At 40.1% G+C, this 24,599-nt stretch overlaps 1 protein-coding gene across 2 annotated transcripts in view; it reads right to left on the reverse strand.

Annotated features, from left to right (window-relative positions):
- CAMK4 (calcium/calmodulin dependent protein kinase IV) overlaps positions 1 to 24,599 on the reverse strand; it is a 279,175-nt gene that overhangs the window by 128,702 nt on the left and 125,874 nt on the right. Inside the window, exon 2 of one of the 2 annotated variants that reach the window (XM_055430450.2) lies at positions 3,538 to 3,616. The exons of the other annotated variant lie outside the window; for it this stretch is intronic. Within the exon in view, the coding sequence (XP_055286425.1) occupies positions 3,538 to 3,616 (79 nt within the window). The remainder of the gene's footprint in view (positions 1 to 3,537; positions 3,617 to 24,599) is intronic. 2 annotated transcript variants of the gene reach the window in all.

Raw genomic sequence — 24,599 nt, forward strand, 5'->3', positions numbered from 1 at the left:
CCTGTCTGAAGGTTACAATTTACTTTATGTTTATTATCATATCAATTCTGTCTTGTGCCTATCAACTGATGGAATATGGATTTCTTTATGAAAGTGGATGCTTCAGTCTGATTTCTGATGGATTAATTAGAGTCTTTGTCTTTTACCCAGACATGTGAGTTCTTAATGGGTTGACAATGATAATCAGGGTGTTTTATAGGGGGAATAAGTCCCTTATTGCCAATATAAACTAAATCCTTCCTAAAACATTAAGCTATGAGAAAGGAACATAATATTGCCACAAAATGAAATTTGGGTAAACTGTCCTGAAAATCTCTTTAACAGATCCCAGGAAAGAGGATTATTGTTATCAAATAATTAACTTGTTGAAGAAATAGGAAAGTTTTCTTGGACTTAAAAACATTTATATATGAATCTGATCACCTATAAAATGGATGGGTTTTATGTTCATTAGCTTCTTGACCGTGACAAAAATTTTATTCAACTTCAGATAGATTATTGAATAGAATATTTTGAAATTCACCTTACAGGTCCTATTTTATAGATAGTATTCCCGGTGAAATTGTATCCCTCCCAAAAATATGTTGAAGTCCTAACCCCTAGTCCTTAAAAGTGAGACTTTAGGAATTAGTTGTTGTGAATATAAGTAGTTAGTTTAAGATGAGCTTACACTGGAGTAGGGTGGGCCCCTAATCCAACAGAACTGATGTCTTTATAAGAAGGAAATTTAAACACAGACATGCAGAGAGGAAAGATGGGATGAAGACATGCAAGAAGACTGCCATGTGATGAAAACAGAGATGAGGCGGGTACAATGATCAGTCATGGAGCACCCAGCACTGCCAACCGTACCCAGAAGCCAGGAGCGAGGCTGGAACCAAGGCTCCCTCGGTGCCTGCAGAAGGAACTAACCCTGCTATACCTCAGATTTCAGAATTCTATAACTCAAAGCTGGATAAAATTTTTAATTGTTCTAAGCCATCCACTTTATGGTAGTTTATTATATCAAACCTAAGAAATTCTCACAGATAGTTGAGAAGTGATTGATAGATAGACAGATAGATGTAGATAATCTTTCAAATCTCTTAAATTTAGGGCTGGACATGAGGACCCAAAGAATTATCCAGTGAAGTAATACAGTAGCCCCAGAGTTGTCAGTTGAACCACATAACTGTCATTTTTATAGGTCAAGAATAGTTTAACAGATGCAATTTTATGTGGCTCAATCTAATAAATAGATTTCATAAATGATTCAAGTTTTCTGAAACCCCCTTTCCCCCTCAAGAGCAGATCTTAAACTGAATTTGCTAGAATACTTCATTTCCCCTGCATCACTTTTCCTCTATAAATAGATTCTTAGGCTTTGCTCATTTCACTTGGAGAAGGAAGTTCTGTCTTCATGACCTATATAGAATTAAACACTGGAGGCAACTGTTCTTTGAGGTTTTGCCTGCTATTTCTCTTGTTTACACATCTCTGAGGAAGGCTGATTCCAGGAGACAATGCTGGGAACTCCATCTAACTCATGGTCAAAGCTTGGGCTTCTCCAGGGATTTCTCTCATTCCAATTGGCCCAAGAGTAACCATGTCTGACAATATCTGCCTTGCAGCATCGCTCTGCAGCGCCAACTGACACTTGCTTCTCACCACATTTTCTTCCTGCCTGTCTTCTGAGGAAGAGGCTTCTACGACAGAGGTGGAGAAGAGCAGACAGGCAGGGCAAGTCAGAGCTTCACTTTCGCAGTGAATGCAAGTCATGAACCTACCACGTGTCTTCACTTAGCTCTTATTCCAGTTCATCCAGAGATCTCCGACGTAGCAAATACTGTCTAAAGCAACCCTTTGTCCTTGGCACTTCTCAGCATTCACAAGTCATTTCTGAATACTTATTTTCCTAGACGTTTATATAGCTAGTGCATTTTAAAGTTTCCTCAACTATGAAAATAAAACAACCACACACAAATTTTCCTACCAATTTTTTTAACCATCAAGAAAAGACACAATCAAGTCCAAAAACATCTCTTGTGTGACCACTGCTAAAGCATGCTAAATAATTTTCATAAAAGTAGATGTTTAACATGAGTTTGAGCAAGCTCCAGGAGTTGGTGATGGACAGGGAGGCCTGGTGTGCTGCAGTCCATGGGGTTGCAAGCAGTCAGACACGACTGAGTGACTGGACTGAACTGAACTGAGATGTTTAATAGGAAATTCTCTTTCATAAAATTTTAATAATCCTTAGTTCAAGTACATTTTATGACTATAAGAAATTGATTTAAGAGAAAATTTCAAATCTTACTGAGGAAAAGATCCCTCTGCATTCTGGAATCATTGCCTATACCAAATGGAAAATTCAGAAGAAAGAGCTTATTAGGAGCAACTGCCATTTAAAGTACTACTTTCCTCAGTTACACTGCTCTTGTTAGTTGAATGGGCTTAAATTCTAACAGATTTTTTTAAAATGTCATTCTGCTTCTATTTGACTGAATACCTTGTGACATTATTTTCTTATTCATTACATGAGAGTCTAAAATTCCCCTGTGCCAGACAATACATCAACAGCTGGTGATATTAAGTTGCCTTTACGGAAAAAAAACCCTTGGCCTCAAAGCGGTATTATTTGATTTCAAAAGTTATGATATGTCTCTTCTCATATATGTTACATCTGGGTTTTCAGAAGTATATATATTTCACATTATTTGTTCACATAAAAATTGACAAAGGAAGAGTTCACTATAAAGGAATATACTGTCTTTTGTGGTTTTATAAGGGGAAATTACCTAAGGGCAGAAAGTATCAGTAGGGCATTACAATGACAAACCCTCTCTGAGGCACCAGGAGTATAAAATGCCGGTATTACAGACTGGTATTCGAATTTTGACCTCTCACCTTAGCACTTAGTACTTACTAGGGATGAGCTTAAGTAACCTTGGTCCCCTCAGCTCATCTACAAGTAAGGGGAAAAAACCAAAAACCAATATGATAACAAAATCCTTCTTTCTTGTTCAAATATACACTTTTTAGATGAGCAGATTAAGTCCCAGATACATCAGCATTTGTCTGGTTGTAGTTTACTGAAGCAAAAGCACCATCTGAAAATCAAGTTAGAAGCTGATGAATTCTTTAACAAACGCATCTATTTGTGTTTCATTTACGTGCTTTTAAATAGCATGCTTTTCTAGTATATTAAGTGACTGGAGATTAAATATATATATGTGTGTGTGTATATATACACACACACATACAAACATATCTGAAAACATGACAGGTATACAAAGCAAAGTTTACCTGGAAACTCTAAATCTTTTTCCATTCCTACTTCTCTCCCCTACAGCCTATCTAATTTGGGATCCAGCTGCTTTCAAAGAATCATAGCTTCCATCAGAAAACAACTCATCTGGCTGTCCTTTCACAAACATGATCCAAGCGAATGAGCTGCACACCGCAGTTCTCTTGCCCTTTGTCCTTTGGATCAGGGCTCCTGGCTTCTCCAGGTCACATATCCCTTAGAGACACTGTTATATAATGAAATAAACTTACTGTTTTCTTTAACACTTTGAGAGCATAAGGCTTCTGGGTCCCCTTCTGTTTGCATCTGTACACAATGGATGTAGCACCCCTTGAGGGGGAAAAAAGACAAAAAGAAAATGTTATGCTCTCGGTAAGAAATTAAGTGGAAAGCTTGAAAATAAGTATCTTTCCCAGTTACCCTCATAACTGACAAGTGTTTCACGTTCTTCTACAGGACTCGACAAACTTGAGAGGACTTTTTTCTATATAATTAAGGATACTGTGCTCAAGCTTCCTGTTTGCTCTTCTACTTCTAGTCCATCTCTGTACAAGTGACCCGCAGCATTCAGTCACGTCTGGAGCAAACCGGCTTCTCGGGTAAACACAGATTTTGTAGAACCTCTACCGAATCTCACAGCCTGTGATCCTTCCTGAAGGCAGGCACCTGGACCACAACAAAGCTCATGACTTCAGGGGAAGCTTAAGTCCAGCACTAAAGCCATAAAGGTCAGGAAAGGGTGCTGGGGACCTTTGAGAATTTACACTACATCACTGGTACCCTGCTACTCTCCCAAAACCAGTATTAGCCCTATAGAGATATTGGTTCCTTGGTTTTGGTGAATACTGTTACCACTTACACATGCACTAACAAAAATGATGATGTGAAATGTCCAGGAGAAAATACTATTGAAATGGTTACAGATATACAAAGCAAAAGCAGATTTATCCCTCTGTAAAAAATTTGAAGATGTACAGAAAATGTTTACCTGAAAAGGAGAATGGTAAGAAGGGACTTAATAACTGTCTATATCGATGTGATACCTGGGTGAAGTTACTAAAAAAAGAATATTAAAAAGCAGGACATTGTGGTCCTGATACACACTCTCCAGTCATGAGAGCAGAGAACGAGACAGAGGCAGAAAGACACCACACAGCCTCAAGCACAGCCTCAGACGGAACTTCAGAAGAGCCTCTAAATGAGATCAGCTGAAGCACACTTGCCAGACTTTGAAGATTAGGCCAAAGGACTAAGGAAGGTAGTTCCTAAGGAATGTATCTTATGATACATTCACTCCAGGGGTTCTGAAATTCTAAGAACAAAAGAAATTTACAAATCAAACATATTCCTAGCTACCTTTGTACATTGAATTTTTAACAGAGCCTCCAAGAGTCAGGAATTGGTGATGTAAAAAATTCCAACATGCTTAAAAAATTGTGGGGAAGACATAACACACAAAGAAATAGAGTTGCAATGGAATAAATAAAGGTAAATATAAAACTCTATTTTAAATTGCTCTAAATGATATCTATGTGAAGGAAAATACTAACAACTCGTTGTGTTTATGGCATATGCAGAAGTAAGAGGTACGAAACAGCACAAAGAGTAGGGGAAGAAACCGAGAAACTACGGCTAAATCCATACACCACAACTTAAGTAGTATGATTTTTTCTATACTAGACTCTCATTAATTAAACATGTATATTATACAACCCAGGGCAATAAATAAAATAAAAACTAAAATTTTTATAAAACAAAATAAAAGTTTTAAAATAAAAAAGTCATTAAGGAAGCTAAAATGGAATCAGAAATGAAGTACTTGGGGGACAAAACAGAAGAAGAGATTAAAACCGAAACAACTAACAATATGATATATTTTAGTCCAATCATTTGGAGAAGAAAATGGCAGCCAACTCCAGTGTTCTTGTCTGGAGAATCCCAGGGACGGGGGAGCCTGGTGGGCTGCTGTCTATGGAGTCACACAGAGTCGGACACGACTGAAGCGAATTAGCAGCAGTCCAATCATATAAATATTACATCAAATGTGAACTTCATTCAGTTCAGTTCAGTTCAGTCAGTCGTGTTCGACTCTTTGCGACCCCATGAACCACAGCACGCCAGGCCTCCCTGTCCATCACCAACTCCCGGAGTTCACTCAAACTCATGACCATCGAGTTGGTGATGCCATCCAGCCATCTCACTCTCTGTCATCCCCATCTCCTCTCACCCCCAATCCCTCCTGGCATCAGACTCTTTTCCAGTGAGTCAACTCGTCGCATGAGGTGGCCAAAGTATTGGAGTTTCAGCTTTAGCATCTGTCCTTCCAATGAACACCCAGGATTGATCTCCTCTAGAATGGACTGGATGGATTTCCTTGCAGACCAAGGGACTCTCAAGAGTCTTCTCCAGCACCACAGTTCAAAAGCATCAATTCTTCGGCGATCAGCTTTCTTCACAGTCCAACTCTCACATCCATACATGACCACGGGAAAAACCATAGCCTTGACTAGACGGACCTTGGTTGGCAAAGTAATGTCTCTGCTTTTTAATATGCTGTCTAGATTGGTCATAACTTTCCTTCCAAGGAGTAAGCATCTTTTAATTTCCTGGCTGCAATCAGCATCCGCAGTGATTTTGGAGCCCAAAAAAATAAAGTCTGACACTGTTTCCCCATCTATTTACCATGAAGTGAACTTCATTAGCATATCAATTAAAAAATAAAGATCATCAGTCACATGCTAAAACAGATTGCACTTAATCTTCAGCCTTAGTTTGTAGCCATGATCCAAACAGATATTTCTATATTGGTTCAGGGAAATTTTGTTTATGCTGAAAAATCTACCACTCTAGGGTACCTTCCACATTTATGGACACGTTATGACCAACCTAGATAATATATTAAAAAGCAGAGACATTACTTTGCCGAGAAAGGTCCGTCTAGTCAAGGCTATGGTTTTTCCCGTGGTCATGTATGGATGTGAGAGTTGGACTGTGAAGAAAGCTGATCGCCGAAGAATTGATGCTTTTGAACTGTGGTGCTGGAGAAGACCCTTGAGAGTCCCTTGGACTGCAAGGAGATCCAACCAGCCCATTCTAAAGGAGATCGATCCTGGGTGTTCATTGGAAGGACAGATGCTAAAGCTGAAACTGCAATACTTTGGCCACCTCATGCGAAGAGTTGACTCACTGGAAAAGACTCTGATGCTGGGAGGGATTGGGGGTGGGAGGAGAAGGGGACGACAGAGAATGAGATGGCTGGATGGCATCACCGACTCTGTGGACATGAGTTTGAGTGAACTCCAGGAGTTGGTGATGGACAGGAGGCCTGGCGTGCTGTGATTCATGGGGTCGCGGAAAGTCAGACACGATTGAGCGACTGAACTGAACTGAACTGAAACTCCTTCAGTCAGTGATTTGCTTCTAATGAGCAATTTATTACTTCAGGTTAAAAAAAAAAAAAGACCATCATATTACATGAAAAAATCAAGACCAAACTCTACACTGTGTACAGTAAACCCATTTGAAATAGAAAGCGTAAAATGTTAAAAATAAAATGATACAAAAGAGATACTATGCAAACACTAAACAAAAGAAATCAGGAGTAGCTCCATTAATATCATGTCAACCTGACTTCAGAATAAAGACAAAGATGAACATGACTTCATTATAATATTAAGAGGGCAATTCCCCCAAATGACATTACAAACATAAGTGTCTGCACATAACAACAGTACTTCAAAATACATGAAGCAAAAACTGATAAAACTGAAAGGAGAAATAGACAACTCCCTGAATACAGTTGGAGACATCGCCACACTCTCTCAGTAGTTAATAGAGAAAGCAGAAAAATTATCACCAAAGACACAGAGGACATGAACAACATGGTCAACTACGCTAAGCTGAATGACTGGGAGGACACTGTGCAAAACAGCAGAATTCATCTTCCTGAAGTTAAAACACTCATAGCCTCGATTTCCTGACTTACTGTAAAGAGAGTGGTATTGAAGGAAGAATAAACTTGTAGATAAATGGAATGGAAAAAAGAATCCAGAAATAGTTACACGTATACATGACTAATTGGTTTCTGACAAAGGTAAACAGGCAATTCAGCAGAGAAAGTTATAGTCCCTCCAACAATAAATAGTGCTGGAACAACTGGATACATATATGCAAAAAACAAAAGCAAAACCAAAAAGGCTTTATCCAAGTGCCACTCTACCAAAAAATTACTCAAAATGGATCATAAGTACAAGTGTCAAACCTATAATACTAAAAAAGAAAAAAAGAAGAAGAAAAAAAAGAAAGATTTCTGACCTTTAGTTAGGAAACGATTTCTTACATACACAACCAAAAGTGTGTGCTAAGTCACTTCAGTTATGTATGACTCTTTGCGACCTCATGGACTGTAACCCACCAGGCTCCTCTGCTCATGGGATTCTCCAGGCAGGAATACTGGAGTGGGTTGCCATTCTCTTCTCAAGGAGATCTTCCAGAACCAGGGATTGAACCCATGTCTCCTGCATAAGCAGGTAGGTTCTTTACCACTAGCACCACATGGAAAACTCACAACCAAAAGCACAGTAATTCAAAGAACAAATAAACTGGACTTCATTTACCTTAAGAAAGCTTGCCTTCTAAAAGCCACTGACAGAAAATTTTTATAATCATATATCTGATAAGGACTTGTCTCTAGAAGTTAGAAACTAAGTCCAATAATAAGAAAATGATGCATTTTTAAAGAGGGCCAGAGACTGGAACATAAACTTCACCAAAGAAAATATATGAATGGCAAAAAGCACAAAGGAAAATACTCAACACCATTAGACATCAGGGAAATGCAAATTAAAACCACAATGAGATACAACTTTACTCTTACTGGAATACCTAAGAAAAGAGAGTATCATGGCTGGCAAGGATGCAGAACAACTGGACTCATACGCTGCCAAAGAAATGAGAAATGATACAGCCACTTTGGAAAACAGCTTGTCAGTTTCTTATAAAATCAAGAATACCATTTGATTGAAACCTATGTTCGTTCACAAACTTGAACGTGAATCTTTAAAGCAGCTTATTATTAATCAGGAAACACTGCAAACAACTCCCATATCCTGCAGCTGAGAAATGAGTAGAATACTATCCACAAATAAAAAGAAATGAACTAGAATCAGACAATAATGTGGATGATTATCTAATATAATATCCTAAGTGAAAGAAGCCAGGGTCAAAAGGAATAAACTGCATGACTCCACTTAATATAAAGGGAAGTGATTTGCAGAAACTGAAGAAAATGAAAAATCTAATTTTAATTTTATATAATTGCAAAATCAATATTCAAAAATTTATGCAAAAGAAACTAAATAGCATCTATTCCTTAATTTACTTTTCACATTATGTGACTGGTGATAGAAGTAAGGTCCAAACTGTAAACAGCAACATTCCATAGGAAACTGGAATTTTAGGTACATGAATCAAAGCAAATTTGAAGTAGTCAAACAGGAGATGGCAAGAGTGTACGTCGGCATTCCAGGAATCAGAGAACTGAAATGGACTGGAATGGGTGAATTTAACTCAGATGACCATTATATCAAGTGGGCAGGAATCCCTTAGAAGAAATGGAATAGCCATCATGGTCAACAAAAGAGTCCCAAATGCAGTACTTGGATGCAATCTCAAAACGACAGAATGATCTCTGTTCGTTTCCAAGGCAAACCATTCACTATTACAGTAAACCAAGTCTATGCCCCAAACAATAATGCTGAAGAAGCCAAAGTTGAACGATTCTATGAAGACCTATAAGACCTTTTAGAACTAACACCCAAAAAAGATGTCCTTTTCATTATAGGGGACTGGAATGCAAAAGTAGGAAGTCAAGAAACACCTGGAGTAACAGGTAAATTTGCCCTTAGAGCACGGAATGAAGCAGGACAAAGGCTAACAGAGTTTTGCCAAGAGAACGCACTGGTCATAGCAAACACCCTCTTCCAACAACACAAGAGAAGACTCTACACATGGACATCACCAGATGGTCAACACTGAAATCAGACTGATTATATTCTTTGCAGCCAAAGATGGAGAAGCTGTATACAGTTAGCAAAAACAAGACCAGGAGCTGACTGTGGCTCAGATCATGAACTTCTTATTGCCAAATTCAGACTTAAATTGAAGAAAGCACAGAAAATCACAAGACCATTCAGGTATGACCTATATCAAATCCCTTATGATTATACACTGGAAGTGAGGAATAGATTTAAGGGACTAGATCTGATAGAGTGCCTGATGAACTATGGATGGAGGTTCATGACATTGTACAGGAGACAGGGACCAAGACCATCCCCATGGAAAAGAAATGCAAAAAACCAAAATGGCTATCTGGGGAGGTTTTAAAAACAGCTGTGAAAAAAAAAGAAGCCAAAAGCAAAGGAGAAAAGGAAAGATATAAGCATCTGAAAGCAGAGTTCCAAAGACTAGCAAGGAGAGACAAGAAAGCCTTCCTCAGTGATCAATGCAAAGAAATAGAGGAAAACAACAGAATACAAAAGACTAGAGATCTCTTCAAGAAAATTAGAGATTCCAAGGGAATTCATGCAAAGATGGGCTCGATAAAGGACAGAAGTGGTATGGACCTAACAGAAGCAGAAGATATTCAGAAGAGGTGGCAAGAATACACAGAATTGTACAAAAAAGATCTTCACAACCAAGATAATCATGATGGTGTGATCACTCACCTAGAGCCTAAAATGTTGGAATGTGAAGTCAAGTGGGCCTTAGAAAGCATCACTACGAACAAAGCTAGTGGAGATGATGGAATTCCATTTGGCTATTTCAAATCCTGAAAGATGATGCTGTGAAAGTGCTGCACTCAATATGCCAGCAAATTTGGAAAACTCAGCAGTGGCCACAGGACTGGAAAAGGTCAGTCTTCATTCCAATCCCATAGAAAGGCCATGCCAAAGAATGCTCAAACTACCGCACAATTGCACTCATCTCACACACTAGTAAAGTCATGCTCAAAATTCTCCAAGCCAGGCTTCAGCAATACATGAACCGGGAACTTCCAGATGTCCAAGTTGGTTTTAGAAAAGGCAGAGTAACCAGAGATCAAATTGCCAACATCCGCTAGATCATGGAAAAGGCAAGAGAGTTCTAGAAAAACATCTATTTCTGCTTTATTGACAATGCCAAAGCGTTTAACTGTGTGGATCACAATAAACTGTGGAACATTCTGAAAGAGATGGGAATACCAGACCACCTGACCTGCCTCTTGAGAAACCTATATGTAGGTCAGGAAGCAACAGTTAGAACTAGACATGGAACAACAGACTGGTTCCAAATAGGAAAAGGAGTATGTCAAGGCTGTATATTGTCACCCTGCTTATTTAACTTATATGCAGAGTATATCATGAGGAACGCTAGGCTGGAAGAAGCACAAGCTGGAATCAAGATTGCCGGCAGAAATATCAATAACCTCAGACATGCAGATGACACTACCCTTATGGCAGAAAGTGAAGAGGATATAAAAAGCCTCTTGATGAAAGTGAAAGAGGAGAGTGAAAAAGTTGGCTTAAAGCTCACCATTCAGAAAACTAAGATCATGGCATCTGGTTCCGTCACTTCATGGGAAATAGATGGGGAAACAGTGTCAGACTTTATTTTTTTAGGCTCCAAAATCACTGCAGATGCTGATTGCAGCCATGAAATTAAAAGACTCTTACTCCTTGGAAGGAAAGTTATGACCAACCTAGATAGTACATTAAAAAGCAGAGGCATTACTTTGCCAAGAAAGGTCTGTCTAGTCAAGGCTATGGTTTTTCCAGTGGTCATGTATGGATGTGAGAGTTGGACTGTGAAGAAAGCTGATCGCCGAAGAATTGATGCTTTTGAACTGTGGTGTTGGAGAAGACTCTTGAGAGTCCCTTGGACTGCAAGGAGATCCAACCAGTCCATTCTAAAGGAGATCAATCCTGGGTGTTCGTTGGAAGGACTGACGCTAATGATGAAACTTCAATACTTTGGCCTACTCATGCGAAGAGTTGACTCATTGGAAAAGACTGATGCTGGGAGGGATTGGGGGCAGGAGGAGAAGGAGACGACAGAGAATCAGATGGCTGGTTGGCATCACTGACTCGACAGACATGAGTTTGAGTGAACTCTGGGAGTTGGTGATGGACAAGGAGGCCTGGCGTGCTGTTTATTCATGGGGTCGCAAAGAGTCGGACACGACTGAACGACTGAACTGAACTGAACTGAATTCCAATATATAAATTACTATCATAAGAAACCCTTTCAAAGAAATTTTAACAAAATGTATTCTTGCCTAATCAACCTCAAGATACAAGTATGCTAGAAATAACTTAAAATTAAAAAAAAATTGTCTATGAGAATCCAATAAGAATGTCCAACTTATTTTGCTATAAGTTCTTAACATTAAAAGGACTAATTTTTTTCCCAGCTGTACTGAGATAAAATTAATATATAACATTATGCAAATTTAAGGTGTATAACATAATGATTTGGTATAAATATATATTGCAAATTTTCTGCCCCAATTAGTTAATATACCCATCACCTCACATAGTTATAATTTTAGAAATAACTTTTTAAAGGATGGAAATATTAAAAGAATAGAAACTAAATAAATGTAAATGAAAATAATACTTCAGTAATTTACTCTGTAGTCTTTGCTGAAATTAAACAAGTAATTTAAATCATTTGTCTATAAATGTAATTTTAGAAAGAAACCATACTTTCAGTATGGTCATATAAAAATAAAAATATTATGTATATTAACAGTAAATTGTTAATCCATAATGAATCTTTAGTTAAAGTGTTATATCCAAATTTCAAGATAAATTGCATAAAGAGAGAATTCAGTTCAGTTCAGTCGCTCAGTCGTGTTCAACTCTCTGCGACCCCCTGAATCACAGCACACCAGGCCTCCCTGTCCATCACCAACTCCCGGAGTTCACTCAAACTCATGTCCATCGAGTCGGTGATGCCATCCAGCCTATTTTTTTGAGATACAAAGGAAGCAAAGAGATTACAACAGAGGATTTTATATTCATGGAGTTATTCAACTGGAAAAAAACTTTCACTACTCATTTCTATTCATGTATAACACTTTCTTTAACAAAAAGGCCAAAGACCATAGAAATTATTTCAATTAGAACTTTTTTTATGCGAAGATTTTGGTGAAAAAAAGTGAATACTTTTTTGGAGTCTGAGCCTGACTTCTATTTTCAAATTAGTTTTCTTTTAAAAAAATTTAGGAGCAAAACCACATTTTAGGTCCAGCCTTGTCTGATATGGTAGATAATTTTTTAAAAAGTTAAAAATGTTGACTACTTTGTTTCACTGCAGAGAATGTAGTCAAACCTGTCAGGCATTTGTAAAACCATTTACAATATGTGTATATGATGACCATACTAGGTATGTGCTATTATATACACATACAATATATAACAGATATATAGTGCATACAGTAGGGCTTTCCAGGTGGCTCCGTAGGTAAAGAATCCACCTGCAATGCAGGAGATGCAGGAGACACAGGTTTTATCCCTGGGTTGGGAAGATCCCCTGGAGAAGGGCATGGCAACCCACTCCGGTATTCTTTCCTGGAGAATCCCATGGACAGAGGAGCCTGAAGGGCTACAGTCCATAGGGTCACAAAGACTTCAGACATGACTGAAGTGACTGAGAACGCACGCGCGCAATGTATACGGGTGTACAGAATACTGGAGTGGGCAGCCTTTCCCTCCTCCAGGGGATGCTGCCGAACCAGGGATCAAACCGGGGTCTCCTGCATTGCAGTTGAGCCACCAATCTGCCTGCAATGTTGGAAACCTAGGTTCAGTCCCTGAGTTGGGAAGATCCCCTGGAGAAGGGAAAGGTTACCTACCAGTGTTCTGTCCTGGAGAATTCCACGGACGATAAAGACCATGGGGTCACAAAGAGAGTCGGACACAACTGAGCAATCATACCACATATATATATAAAAATACACATACACCATTGCCCTATAAAGCTGTTGAAGCACTTGATATTGGTACCTGGCACTGTATGCCAAAACTTATGGATGTGGAGGGAAAAGCACCAGATATAATATTTATTTTCCTAAAGACATTTTAACCAGAGTCCCTTTTCTATCTTTTCCTCTTTTAAAGAAACAAGATTGGCTAAAGATTGGTCTTATTTTCCCTTCAAAAGGAATCCAAGTGCGCTGACCTAACTGTCCACCCATAAGCAGAGACAGATATTTGAATGCTCTCAGAAGGCCAGGCAGAGGTCAAATCTGCTTCAGACTCAGTTCAGTTCACTTCAGCTCAGTCGTGTCCAACTCTTTGCGACCCCATGAATCACAGCACGCCAGGCCTCCCTGTCCATCACCAACTCCCGGAGTTCACTCAAACTCATGTCCATCGAGTCGGTGATGCCATCCAGCCATCTCATTCTCTCTCGTCCCTGGCTCCTCCCACCCCCAATCGCTCCTAGCATCAGACTCTTCCAGTGAGTCAACTCGACGCATGACGTGGCCAAAGTATTGGAGTTTCAGCTTCAGCATCAGTCCCTCCAATGAACACCCAGGATTGATCTCCTCTAGAATGGACTGGTTGGATCTCCTTACAGTCCAAGGGACTCTCAGGAGTCTTCTCCAACACCACAGTTCAAAAGCATCAATTCTTCGGCGATCGGCTTTCTTCACAGTCCAACTCTCACATCCATACATGACCACGGGAAAAACCATAGCCTTGACTAGACGGACCTTGGTTGGCAAAGTAATGTCTCTGCTTTTTAATATGCTATCTAGGTTGGTCATAACTTTCCTTCCAAGGAGTAAGCGTCTTTTAATTTCATGGCTGCAATCAGCATCTGCAGTGATTTTGGAGCCCAAAAAATTAAAGTCTGACACTGTTTCCACTGTTTCCCCATCTATTTCCCATGAAGTGATGGGACCACATGCCATGATCTTCATTTTCTGAATGTTGAGCTTCAAGCCAAACTTTTCACTCTCCTTTTTCACTTTCATCAAGAGGCTTTTTAGTTCCTCTTCACTTTCTGCCCTAAGGGTGGTGTCATCTGCATATCTGAGATTATTGATATTTCTCCCGGCAATCTTGATTCCAGCTGGTGCTTCTTCCAGCCCAGCATTCCTCATGATGTACTCTGCATATAAGTTAAATAATCACGGTGATAATATACAACCTTGACGTACTCCTTTTCCTGTTTGGAACCAGCCTGTTGTTCCATGACCAGTTTTAACTGTTGCTTCCTGACCTGCATACAGGTTACTCAACAGGCAGGTCAGGTGGTCTGGGATTCCCATCTCTTTCAGAATTTCCCACAGTTTATTGTGATCCACACAGTTAAACGCTTTGGCATAGTCAATGAAGCAGAAATAGATGTTTTTCTGGAACTCTCTTGCTTTCTCCATGATCCAGCAGATGTTGCCTATTTGATCTCTGGTTCCTCTGCCTTTTCTGAAACCTGCTTGAACATCTGGAACTTCACAGTTCACATATTGCTGAAGCCTGGCTTGGAGAATTTTGAGCATGAATTTACTAGCGTGTGAGATGAGTGCAATTGTGCAGTAGTTTGAGCATTATTTGGCATTCCCTTTCTTTGGGATTGGAATGAAGACTGACCTTTTCCAGTCCTGTGGCCACTACTGAGTTTTCCAAATTTGCTGGCATATTGAGTGCAGCACTTTCACAGCATCATCTTTCAGGATTTGAAATAGCTCAACTGGAATTCCATCACCTCCACTAGCTTTGTTCATAGTGATGCTCTCTAAGGCCCACTTGACTTCACATTCCAAGATGTCTGGCTCCAGGTGAGTGATCATGCCATCGTGATTATCATCGTCATGAAGATCTTTTTTGTACAGTTCTTCTGTGTATTCTTGCCACCTCTTCTTAATATCTTCTGCTTCTGTTAGGTCCATACCATTTCTGTCCTTTATCAAGCCCATCTTTGCATGAAATTTTCCCTTGGAAACTCTAATTTTCTTGAAGAGATCTCTTATTTTTCCTATTCTGTTGTTTTCCTCTATTTCTTTGCATTGATCACTGAGGAAGGCTTTCTTATCTCTCCTTGCTATTCTTTGGAACTCTGCATTCAGATGCTTATATCTTTCCTTTTCTCCTTTGCTTTTCACTTCTCTTCTTTTCACAGCTATTTGTAAGGCCTCCTCAGACAGCCATTTTGCTTTTTTGCATTTCTTTTCCATGGGGATGGTCTTGGTCCCTGTCTCCTGTACAATGTCATGAACCTCCTTCCAGAGTTCATCAGGCACTCTATCTATCCGATCTAGTCCCTTAAATCTATGTCTTACTTCCACTGTATAATCATAAGGGATTTGATTTAGGTCATATCTGAAAGGTCTAGTGGTTTTCCCTACTTTCTTCAATTTAAGTCTGAATTTGGCAATAAGGATTTCATGATCTAAGCCACAGTCAGCTCCTGGTCTTGTTTTTGCTAACTGTATACAGCTTCTCCATCTTTGGCTGCAAAGAATATAATCAATCTGATTTCGGTGTTGACCATCTGGTGATGTCCATGTGTAGAGTCTTCTCTTGTGTTGTTGAAGAGGGTGTTTGCTATGACCAGTGTGTTCTCTTGGCAAAACTCTATTAGCCTTTGTCCTGCTTCATTCCGTGCTCCAAGGCCAAATTTGCCTGTTACTCCAGGTGTGTCTTGACTTCCTACTTTTGCATTCCAGTCCCCTATAATGAAAAGGACATCTTTTTTGGGTGTTAGTTCTAAAAGGTCTTGTAGGCCTTCATGGAACCGTTCAACTTCGGCTTCTTCGGCATTACCGGTTGGGGCATAGACTTGGATTACTGTAATATTGAATGGTTTGCCTTGGAAACGAACAGAGATCATTCTGTCGTTTTTGAGATTGCATCCAAGTACTGCATTTGGGACTCTTTTGTTGACCATGATGGCTATTCCATTTCTTCTAAGGGATTCCTGCCCACAGTAGTAGATATAACGGTCATCTGAGTTAAATTCACCCATTCCAGTCCATTTTAGTTCACTGATTCTTAGAATGTCGATGGTCACTCTTGTCATTTCTTGTTTGACCACTTCCAATTTTCCTTGATTCATGGACCTAACATTCCAGGTTCCTATGCAATATTGCTCTTTACAGCATCGGACCTTACTTCTATCACCAGTCACATCCACAACTGGGTATTGGTTTCGCTTTGGCTCCATCCCTTCATTCCTTCTAGAGTTACTTCTCCGCTGATCTCCAGTAGCATACTGGGTACCTACCGACCTGGGGAATTCCTCATTCAGTATCCTATCATTTTGCCCTTTGATACTGTTCATGGGGTTCTCAAGGCAAGTATACTGAAGTGGTTTGCCATTCCCTTCTCCAGTGGACCACATTCTGTCAGACCTCTCCACCATGACCCGTCCGTCTTGGGTGGCCCCACACGGCATCGCTTAGTTTCACTGAGTTAGACAGGGCTGTGGTCCATGTGATCAGATCGACTAGTTTTCGGTGATTATGATTTCAGTGTTTCTGCCCTCTGACGCCCCCTCGCAAAACCTACTGTCTTATTTGGGTTTCTCTTACCTTGGTCATGGAAAATCTCTTCACAGCTGCTCCAGCAAAGTGCAGCCGCTGTACCTCACCTTGGACGAGGGGTATCTCCTCAAGGCCACCCCTCCTGACCTTGAACGTGGAGTAGCTCCTCTCGGCCCTCTACCCCACGCCCAAGGTCAGGGCAGTGGCCAAGAGGAGCTGCTTCAGATTAGAAGCAAGAAATCTGATGTTTGGATTCACATCAGTGTTTTAGGGAATTGTGATGACTGTGCAATATTAAGACAATTTATAATCACTGGCATTCTCCCATTAAGGGAAGTTAGAAACTAGAGGCTGGCTTTCTGGGGAAGGACCCAGTGGACATCTGTTGACTGGGTTGAAGTAACAGAGCTTGACTTCCCTTCGCACCACACCTTAAATCTGCTGGAAATGCAAGAGAACTTCAGGTATGGAATCTCTTAAAATACAGAAGACTGGAAGAGCTGTGTGCTACTTCGTTGTTTGGGCCCAGCTGTGTCTCTGTAATGACATTCTTCAGTTCAGTTCAGTTCATCGCTCAGTCGTGTCCCACTCTTTGCGACCCCATGGACTGCAGCACGCCAGGCCTCCCTCACCATCACCAACTCCCAGAGTCTAATCAAACCCATGTCCATTGAGTCGGTGATGCCATCCAACCAACTCATCCTCTGTCGTCCCCTTCTCCTCCTGCCCCCAATCCCTCCCAGCATCAGGGTTTTTTCAAACGAGTCAGCTCTTCGCATCAGGTTCCCAAAGTATTGGAGTTTCAGCTTCAACATCAGTCCTTTCAATGAACGTACAGGACTGATCTCCTTTAGGATGGACTGGTTGGATCTCTTGCAGTCCAAGGGACTCTCAAGAGTCTTCTCCAGCACCACAGTTCAGAAGCATCAATTCTTTGGCAATCAGCTTTCTTTGCATATCCATACATGACCACGGGAAAAACCATAGGTTTGACTAGACGGACCTTTCTTGGCAAAGTAATGTCTCTGCTTTTTAATATGCTATCTAGGTTGGTCATAAGGAGTAAGCGTCTTTTAATTTCATGGCTTCAGTCACCATCCACAGTGATTTTGGAGCCCAGAAAAATAAAGTCTGACACTGTTTCCACTGTTTCCCCATCTATTTCCCATGAAGTGATGGGACCAGATGCCATGATCTTAGTTTTCTGAATGTTGAACTTCAAGGCAACTTTTTCACTCTCCTCTTTCACTTTCATCAAGAGGCTTTTTAGTTCCTCTTCACTTTCTGCCATAAGGGTGGTGTCATCTGCATATCTAAGGTTATTGATATTTCTCCTGGCAATCTTGATTCCAGCTTGTGCTTCATCCAGCCCAGCTTTGCTCATGATGTACTCTGCATATAAGTTAAATAAGCAGGGTGACGATATAGTCTTGACGTACTCCTTTTCCTGTTTGGAACCAGTCTGTTGTTCCACGTCCAGTTCTAACTGTTGCTTCCTGATCTGCATACAGGTTTCTCAAGAGGCAGGTCAGGTGGTCTGGTATTCCCATCTTCACAGCCATGTAAAAGTGTCTTTGCTAAGGATATTAGCCCTCAAGTTATTCAAAACTTTCACCTATTTTTTCAATGGAAGGAGTCTTAAAATGGAATCAAAGAGTCTTGTTATCTTTTTCTGATGTTGAAAGTGTTTGGTTAAAGAATATAGTTATGTCAAATTATTAATCATTTGTAAACATTTCAATGCATTTCTTACTCTGTTTTTGAATTTGACTTTAAAATTTTTTATTTTCATGGTGAGTATGTGCTTGCTAAATAGACCCTCCAAATGTTCACTATAAGAAGGGTTAAGAGGGAAGCTGTGACTTATAAGAACCACCAACCAGATGCTGAAAACACCTGTGCAGTTCTCTAGAGCGTCGCATTTCTTCCACATGATTGACTTGCTGTCATTTAACAAGCCTATTCTTTTCATTGATTTTTTATTAGATGAATTATTCAAGAAGACTGGTTAGAATCTCAAAATCTGATACTTCTTTGGGGTGAAAGTAGAGTCACATTCAGGAACAGGAGCCTGAAAAGTCAAAGTCTCTGCGAGTTCAATGTCAGCGTCTGCCTTGATTCCAGTGACAGGTTTTCACTGTTTCCTTCTCTACCTCTGTCAGCTGCAACTCCTCAATGTAATTCACTAACTAAATGTTTCAAGATGCTCCCTGGTCACCAAAGATTAAAAAAAAATAATAATCTAAACCTTAAACCAGCAAAGGACAGAACAAAAAAATGCTGAAATAATTTAATTACTGTTTTGGCATTTTTCGACCTACACCTTGAAGAATGGCTAATCAATAGAATTTAGAAAGTTATTAGACCTAGAGCTTTGCCAAGTCAATGAAATTTTGCAGTCTTAAATCTCAAATCTATCATATTGAGGAATGATATTGAACATCAGGCCTTAAAAAAGTGCTCAAGACCCAAAGCTTTGGTAAGTCTGGCTTCGGGGTCTGTCCACAGCCACCCCCTCCCTTCTCTGTTTCCTGCTCACTCCTCCAGGGGGCAGGGCAAGCCTCCACCCTAGCACAGGGGTCACAGCAAATCCTGCTACGCAGGGGCTGACACTGACCCTTGTAGTTCTCTTCCTGACAGATTCTCATTTGTCATTTCACCTGGAGGTTCAGCTTAGTCTATAGCCAGAATATTTTATATCTATTTCCTGATTTGTACTTGCTTCCTCAAGACCTACACGTATTGCCAAGTGCTTTAGAACCCTGATCACCCCCTCAGACCTTTTTATATTCTCCACTTAGTGCGCCTCCAGTTTTCTCACAAATCTGCTCGTCTGGTAAGTTTCTTTCAACAGTTGCCTGATAGAACCTATTTGTGACTTGGTTCTTACTGCCTGAATCTGTACGGACTGGCTGAAACATGACCCCTTTTGTTTCAAAAATTTAACAAAACTCCTTTCCTAAGATAAACTAACAGCTTAAGAAGCTCTGAATTCAAACGCTAAATTTTGGCCATCACAAAGTACGTAAAAAACAGTTCCAAATTATCACGTTGCCTTTAACTGCTGCTGCTGCTAAGTCGCTTCAGTCGTGTCCTACTCTGTGCGACCCCATAGATGGCAGCCCACCAGGCTCCCCCGTCCCTGGGATTCTCCAGGCAAGAATACTGGAGCGGGTTGCCATTTCCTTCTCCAATGCATGAAAGTGAAAAGTAAAAGTGAAGTCGCTCAGTCGTGCCTGACTCTTAGCGACCCCATGGACTGCAGCCCACCAGGCTCCTCCGTCCGTGGGATTCTCCAGGCAAGAGCACTGGAGTGGGGTGCCACTGTCTTCTCCGATATCTTCTATTATGATATATTTAATACATATCCATCTAATCCAACCTCCACACCTTCACTTAAGCCTACGAATATCAAATGCAACATCTATTATTATTTTTGTGTACTATTTATCGTAATTTTTCCGGGTTTACTGAGCTTTAATTGACATTACATTGTATAAGGTTAAGGAAGGTGTACGTCAAGGTTGCATATTGTCACCTTGCTTATTTAACTTATATGCAGAGTACATCATGAGGAACGCTGGGCTGGAAGAAGCACAAGCTGGAATCAAGATTGCTGGGAGAAATATCAATAACCTCAGATATGCAGATGACACTACCCTTATGGCAGAAAGTGAAGAGGAACTCAAAAGCCTCCTGATGAAAGTGAAAGAGGAGAGTGAAAAGGTTGGCTTGAAGCTCAACATTCAGAAAACAAAGATCATGGCATCTGGTCCCATCACTTCATGGGAAATAGATGGAAAAACAGTGGAAACAGTGTCAGACTTTATTTTTGGGGGCTCCAAAATCACTGCAGATGCTGATTGCAGCCATGAAATTAAAAGACTCTTACTCCTTGGAAGGAAAGTTATGACCAACCTTGATAGTATATTAAAAAGCAGAGACATTACTTTGCCAACCAAGGTCCATCTAGTCAAGGCAATGGTTTTTCCCGTGGTCACGTATGGATGTGAGAGTTGGACTGTGAAGAAAGCCGATCGCCGAAGAATCGATGCTTTTGAACTGTGGTGTTGGAGAAGACTCTTGAGAGTCCCTTATACTGCAAGGAGATCCAACCAGTCCATTCTAAAGGAGATCAATCCTGGATGTTCATTGGAGGGACTGATGCTAAAGCTGAAACTGCAATACTTTGGCCACCTCATGCGGCGAGTTGACTCACTGGAAAAGACTCTGATGCTGGGAAAGGTTGGGGGCGGGAGGAGAAGGGGACGACGGAGAATGAGATGGCTGGATGGCATCACCGACTCTGTGGACATGAGTTTGAGTGTACTTGGGGAGTTGGTGATGGACAGGGAGGCCTGGCGTGCTGTGATTCATGGGGTTGCGGAGAGTCGGACACGACTGAGCAACTGAACTGAACTGAACTGAAGGTTAAGATTGTACATGTTGATCTGACACAAGTATTTACATATTGTGAAATGGTTATCACAGTTGTGTTAGTTAACAGTTCCATCATATCTCACATAATTACTTCTGTGGTGAGAACGTTAAAGATCCACTCTCTTAGCAACTTCCAAGTATATAATCCAGTATTTTCTGTTAACTATAATCACCATGCTATGCATAGGATCCCCAGGACTTACTTATGGAAGTTTGTACCCTTTGACTAACATTTCCCCATTAATCAAACCTCCCAGCCTCTGACAACTGCCATTCTACTCTACTTCTGTTAGTCTGACTTTTTCATATTTCACATGTAAGTTGTATCACTCTCCTTTTTCATATCCATCAAGAGGCTCTTTAGTTCTTCTTCACTTTCTGCCATAAGGATGGTGTCATCTGCATATCTAAGGTTATTGATAGTTCTCCTGGCAATCTTGATTCTAGCTTGTGCTTCATCCAGCCCAGCTTTGCTCATGATGTACTCTGCATATAAGTTAAATAAGCAGGGTGACAATATACAGTCTTGATGTACTCCTTTTCCTATTTGGAACCAGTCTGTTGTTCCGTGTCCAGTTCTAACTGTTGTTTCCTGACCTGCATACAGGTTTCTCAAGAGGCAGGTAATGTGGTCTAGAAGAACTAAAGAGCCTCTTGATGAAAATGAAAGATTAGAGTGAAAAAGTTGGCTTAAAGCTCAACATTCAGAAAACTAAGATCATGGCATCTGGTCCCATCACTTCATGGCAAATAGATGGGGAAACAGTGGAAACAGTGTCAGACTTTATTTTTCTGGGCTCCAAAATCACTGAGGATGGTGACTGCAGCCATGAAATTAAAAGACACTTACTCCTCAGAAAAAAAGTTATGACCAACCTAGATAGCATATTAAAAAGCAGAGACATTACTTTGCCGAGAAAGGTCCATCTAGTCAAACCTATGGTTTTTCCAGTGGTCATGTATGGATGTGAGAGTTGGAATGTAAAGAAAGATCAGTGACGAAGAATTGATGCTTTTGAACTGTGATGTTGGAGAAGACTCTTGAGAGTCCCTTGGACTGCAAGGAGATCCAACCAGTCCATCCTAAAGGAGATCAGTCCTGGGTGTTCGTTGGAAGGACTGATGTTGAAGCTGAAACTCCAATACTTTGGCCACCGCAAGCGAAGAGTTGATTCACTGGAAAAGACTCTGATGCTGGGAGGGATTGGGGGCAGGAGGAGAAGGGGACGACAGAGGATGAGTTGGTTGGATGGCATCACCGACTCAGTGGACATGGGTTTGGTTAAACTCTGGGAGTTGTTGAGGGAGGTCTGGCGTGCTGCAGTCCATGGGGTGGCAAAGAGTGGGACATGACTGAGCGACTAAACTCAACTGAAGCTGTATCACAGTTATTTGTCCTCCTGTATCTGACATTTCACTTAACATAATGCCCTCAAGGTCCATTCACGTCACAAATGGCAAGATGTCCTTTCTGACTGTTGAATTACACACACACACCACACACCTGCTGATGGTCACTTAGGTTGTTTCCATACCTTGGCCATTATGAATAATGCTGAACCTCAGAGTACAGATAATGAACCTCGGAGTACAGATCTCTTTTTGAGTTTCTGGTTTAGTTTCCTTTGGATATATACTCAGAAGTGGTATGGCTGGGTTATATAGTTCTACTTTAAATTTTTTGAAGATCTTCCGTATTGTTTTCTATCAGCATAAAATTTCCCTTTTCTCCATATTTTCACCAACAGTTATCTCCTGTCTTCATGGTAACAGCAGTTCTAACAAGTGTGAGATTATATTTCATTGTGGCTCTGATTTGCATTTGCCCGCATGATTAGCAGTGCTGAGCATCATTTCACGTAGCTATTGGCCATCTGTATGTCTCCTCTGCAAAATGTCTATTCAGTTCCTCTGCCTATTTTTTAAATCATATTATTTTTAGCCTTTAATTGCAGTATTTAGTTCATTCACATTTAATATTGTCAGTGATGTGGTTGGGTTTCAGTTGTACTTAAACTGCTATTTGCTTTTTGTCTCATTTGTTCTTTGTTCCTTTTTCTACACTTTATTGCTTTTCTTTGGACCAACTATTTCAGTATTTTCAGTATCTTATTTCATCACCTCTCTTGGCCTTTAAGATATATACCTCACTGCTTTATTTTGTTAACAGTTGTTCTCAGGGTTATAGTATGTATCTTTAACTTATCATACTCTGCTCACAGCTCTAAAACACAGGAGCCTCAAAACATCAATTCCATGAACCATCTTCCCTTCCTTCCCTAACTTTGACTATTCTTTTTGTGTATTAAAACGATATTAAGGGAAGAGTAAAAACTTACTTTGTATCCCCTGTACTCTTCTATTTCCATTCTGAATTTCTGTCTGGCGTTATTTCCCTTCGGCCCAAAGAACTTGCTTTAGCATTGCTTGTAGTCCACGTGCACTGACAGTGGATATGCCCAGTGTTCATCTATTTTCAAATGTCTTTACTCTCATTTTTGAGATCTATTCACACTAGATACAGAATTCTGGAGTGACAGCTTTCCTTTCTTCAGAACTTGAGAGGTGTTGTTCCACTATCTTCTGACCTCTGCTCTTTTCTGATGAGGTTATTAGCCATACTTTGCAACACTGTTCCCTATATATATATCATATTATCTTTGGTTGCTTCAAAATTGTTCCCCTTTTAACTTTGCTTTCTGGCTTTAGACTGTATGTCTACATTTGATTTGATTCTTCTGTTCATTTATCATGCTTGCTGCTCAATGAGTTTCTCAAATCTACAATGTTCTTCACCACATTTGAAAAATTTTTGCCTATTATTTCTTTAAACATTTTTCTCCTCAATTCTTTGTCTCCTCTTCCTCTGGGACATATATTATGTATTTAATAGTTTTCTGTATATTTTCCCACAAGTTACTGGGATTCTGTTCCTTTTTTACCAATTGTTTTTTCCTCTATCCTTCAAATTAGCTTTCTATTGATTGCCTTCAAGTTCACTGACTCTTCTGCAGCCTTCAATCCACTCCTAAATTTATGAATTTTTAATATCATGTGATGTGCTTTTCAATTCTAAAATTTCTGTTAGACTCTTTTTATAGTCTGCATTTCTGTTTTGAGATACTCTGTTTGTTTACACATTATGCCCATATTTTGTTCCATGTTCCTGACAATGCACCATCATTGTTTTATACTCCTTCTCTGCTAATTCCAACATCTGAGTCATCTCCAGGTTTGTTTTTGTTTTCTATTTTTTAAATGCTCTTCCCCCTTGATTTGGGCCTGATTTCCTACTTAACATCTAGTATTTTTTGCTTGTGTAATAGACATTGAAAAATGATA

Source organism: Moschus berezovskii, chromosome 8 (assembly GCF_049115385.1).
Source record: "Moschus berezovskii isolate FMDL1 chromosome 8, NW_MosBer_1.0, whole genome shotgun sequence".
Taxonomy (NCBI): domain Eukaryota; kingdom Metazoa; phylum Chordata; class Mammalia; order Artiodactyla; family Moschidae; genus Moschus; species Moschus berezovskii.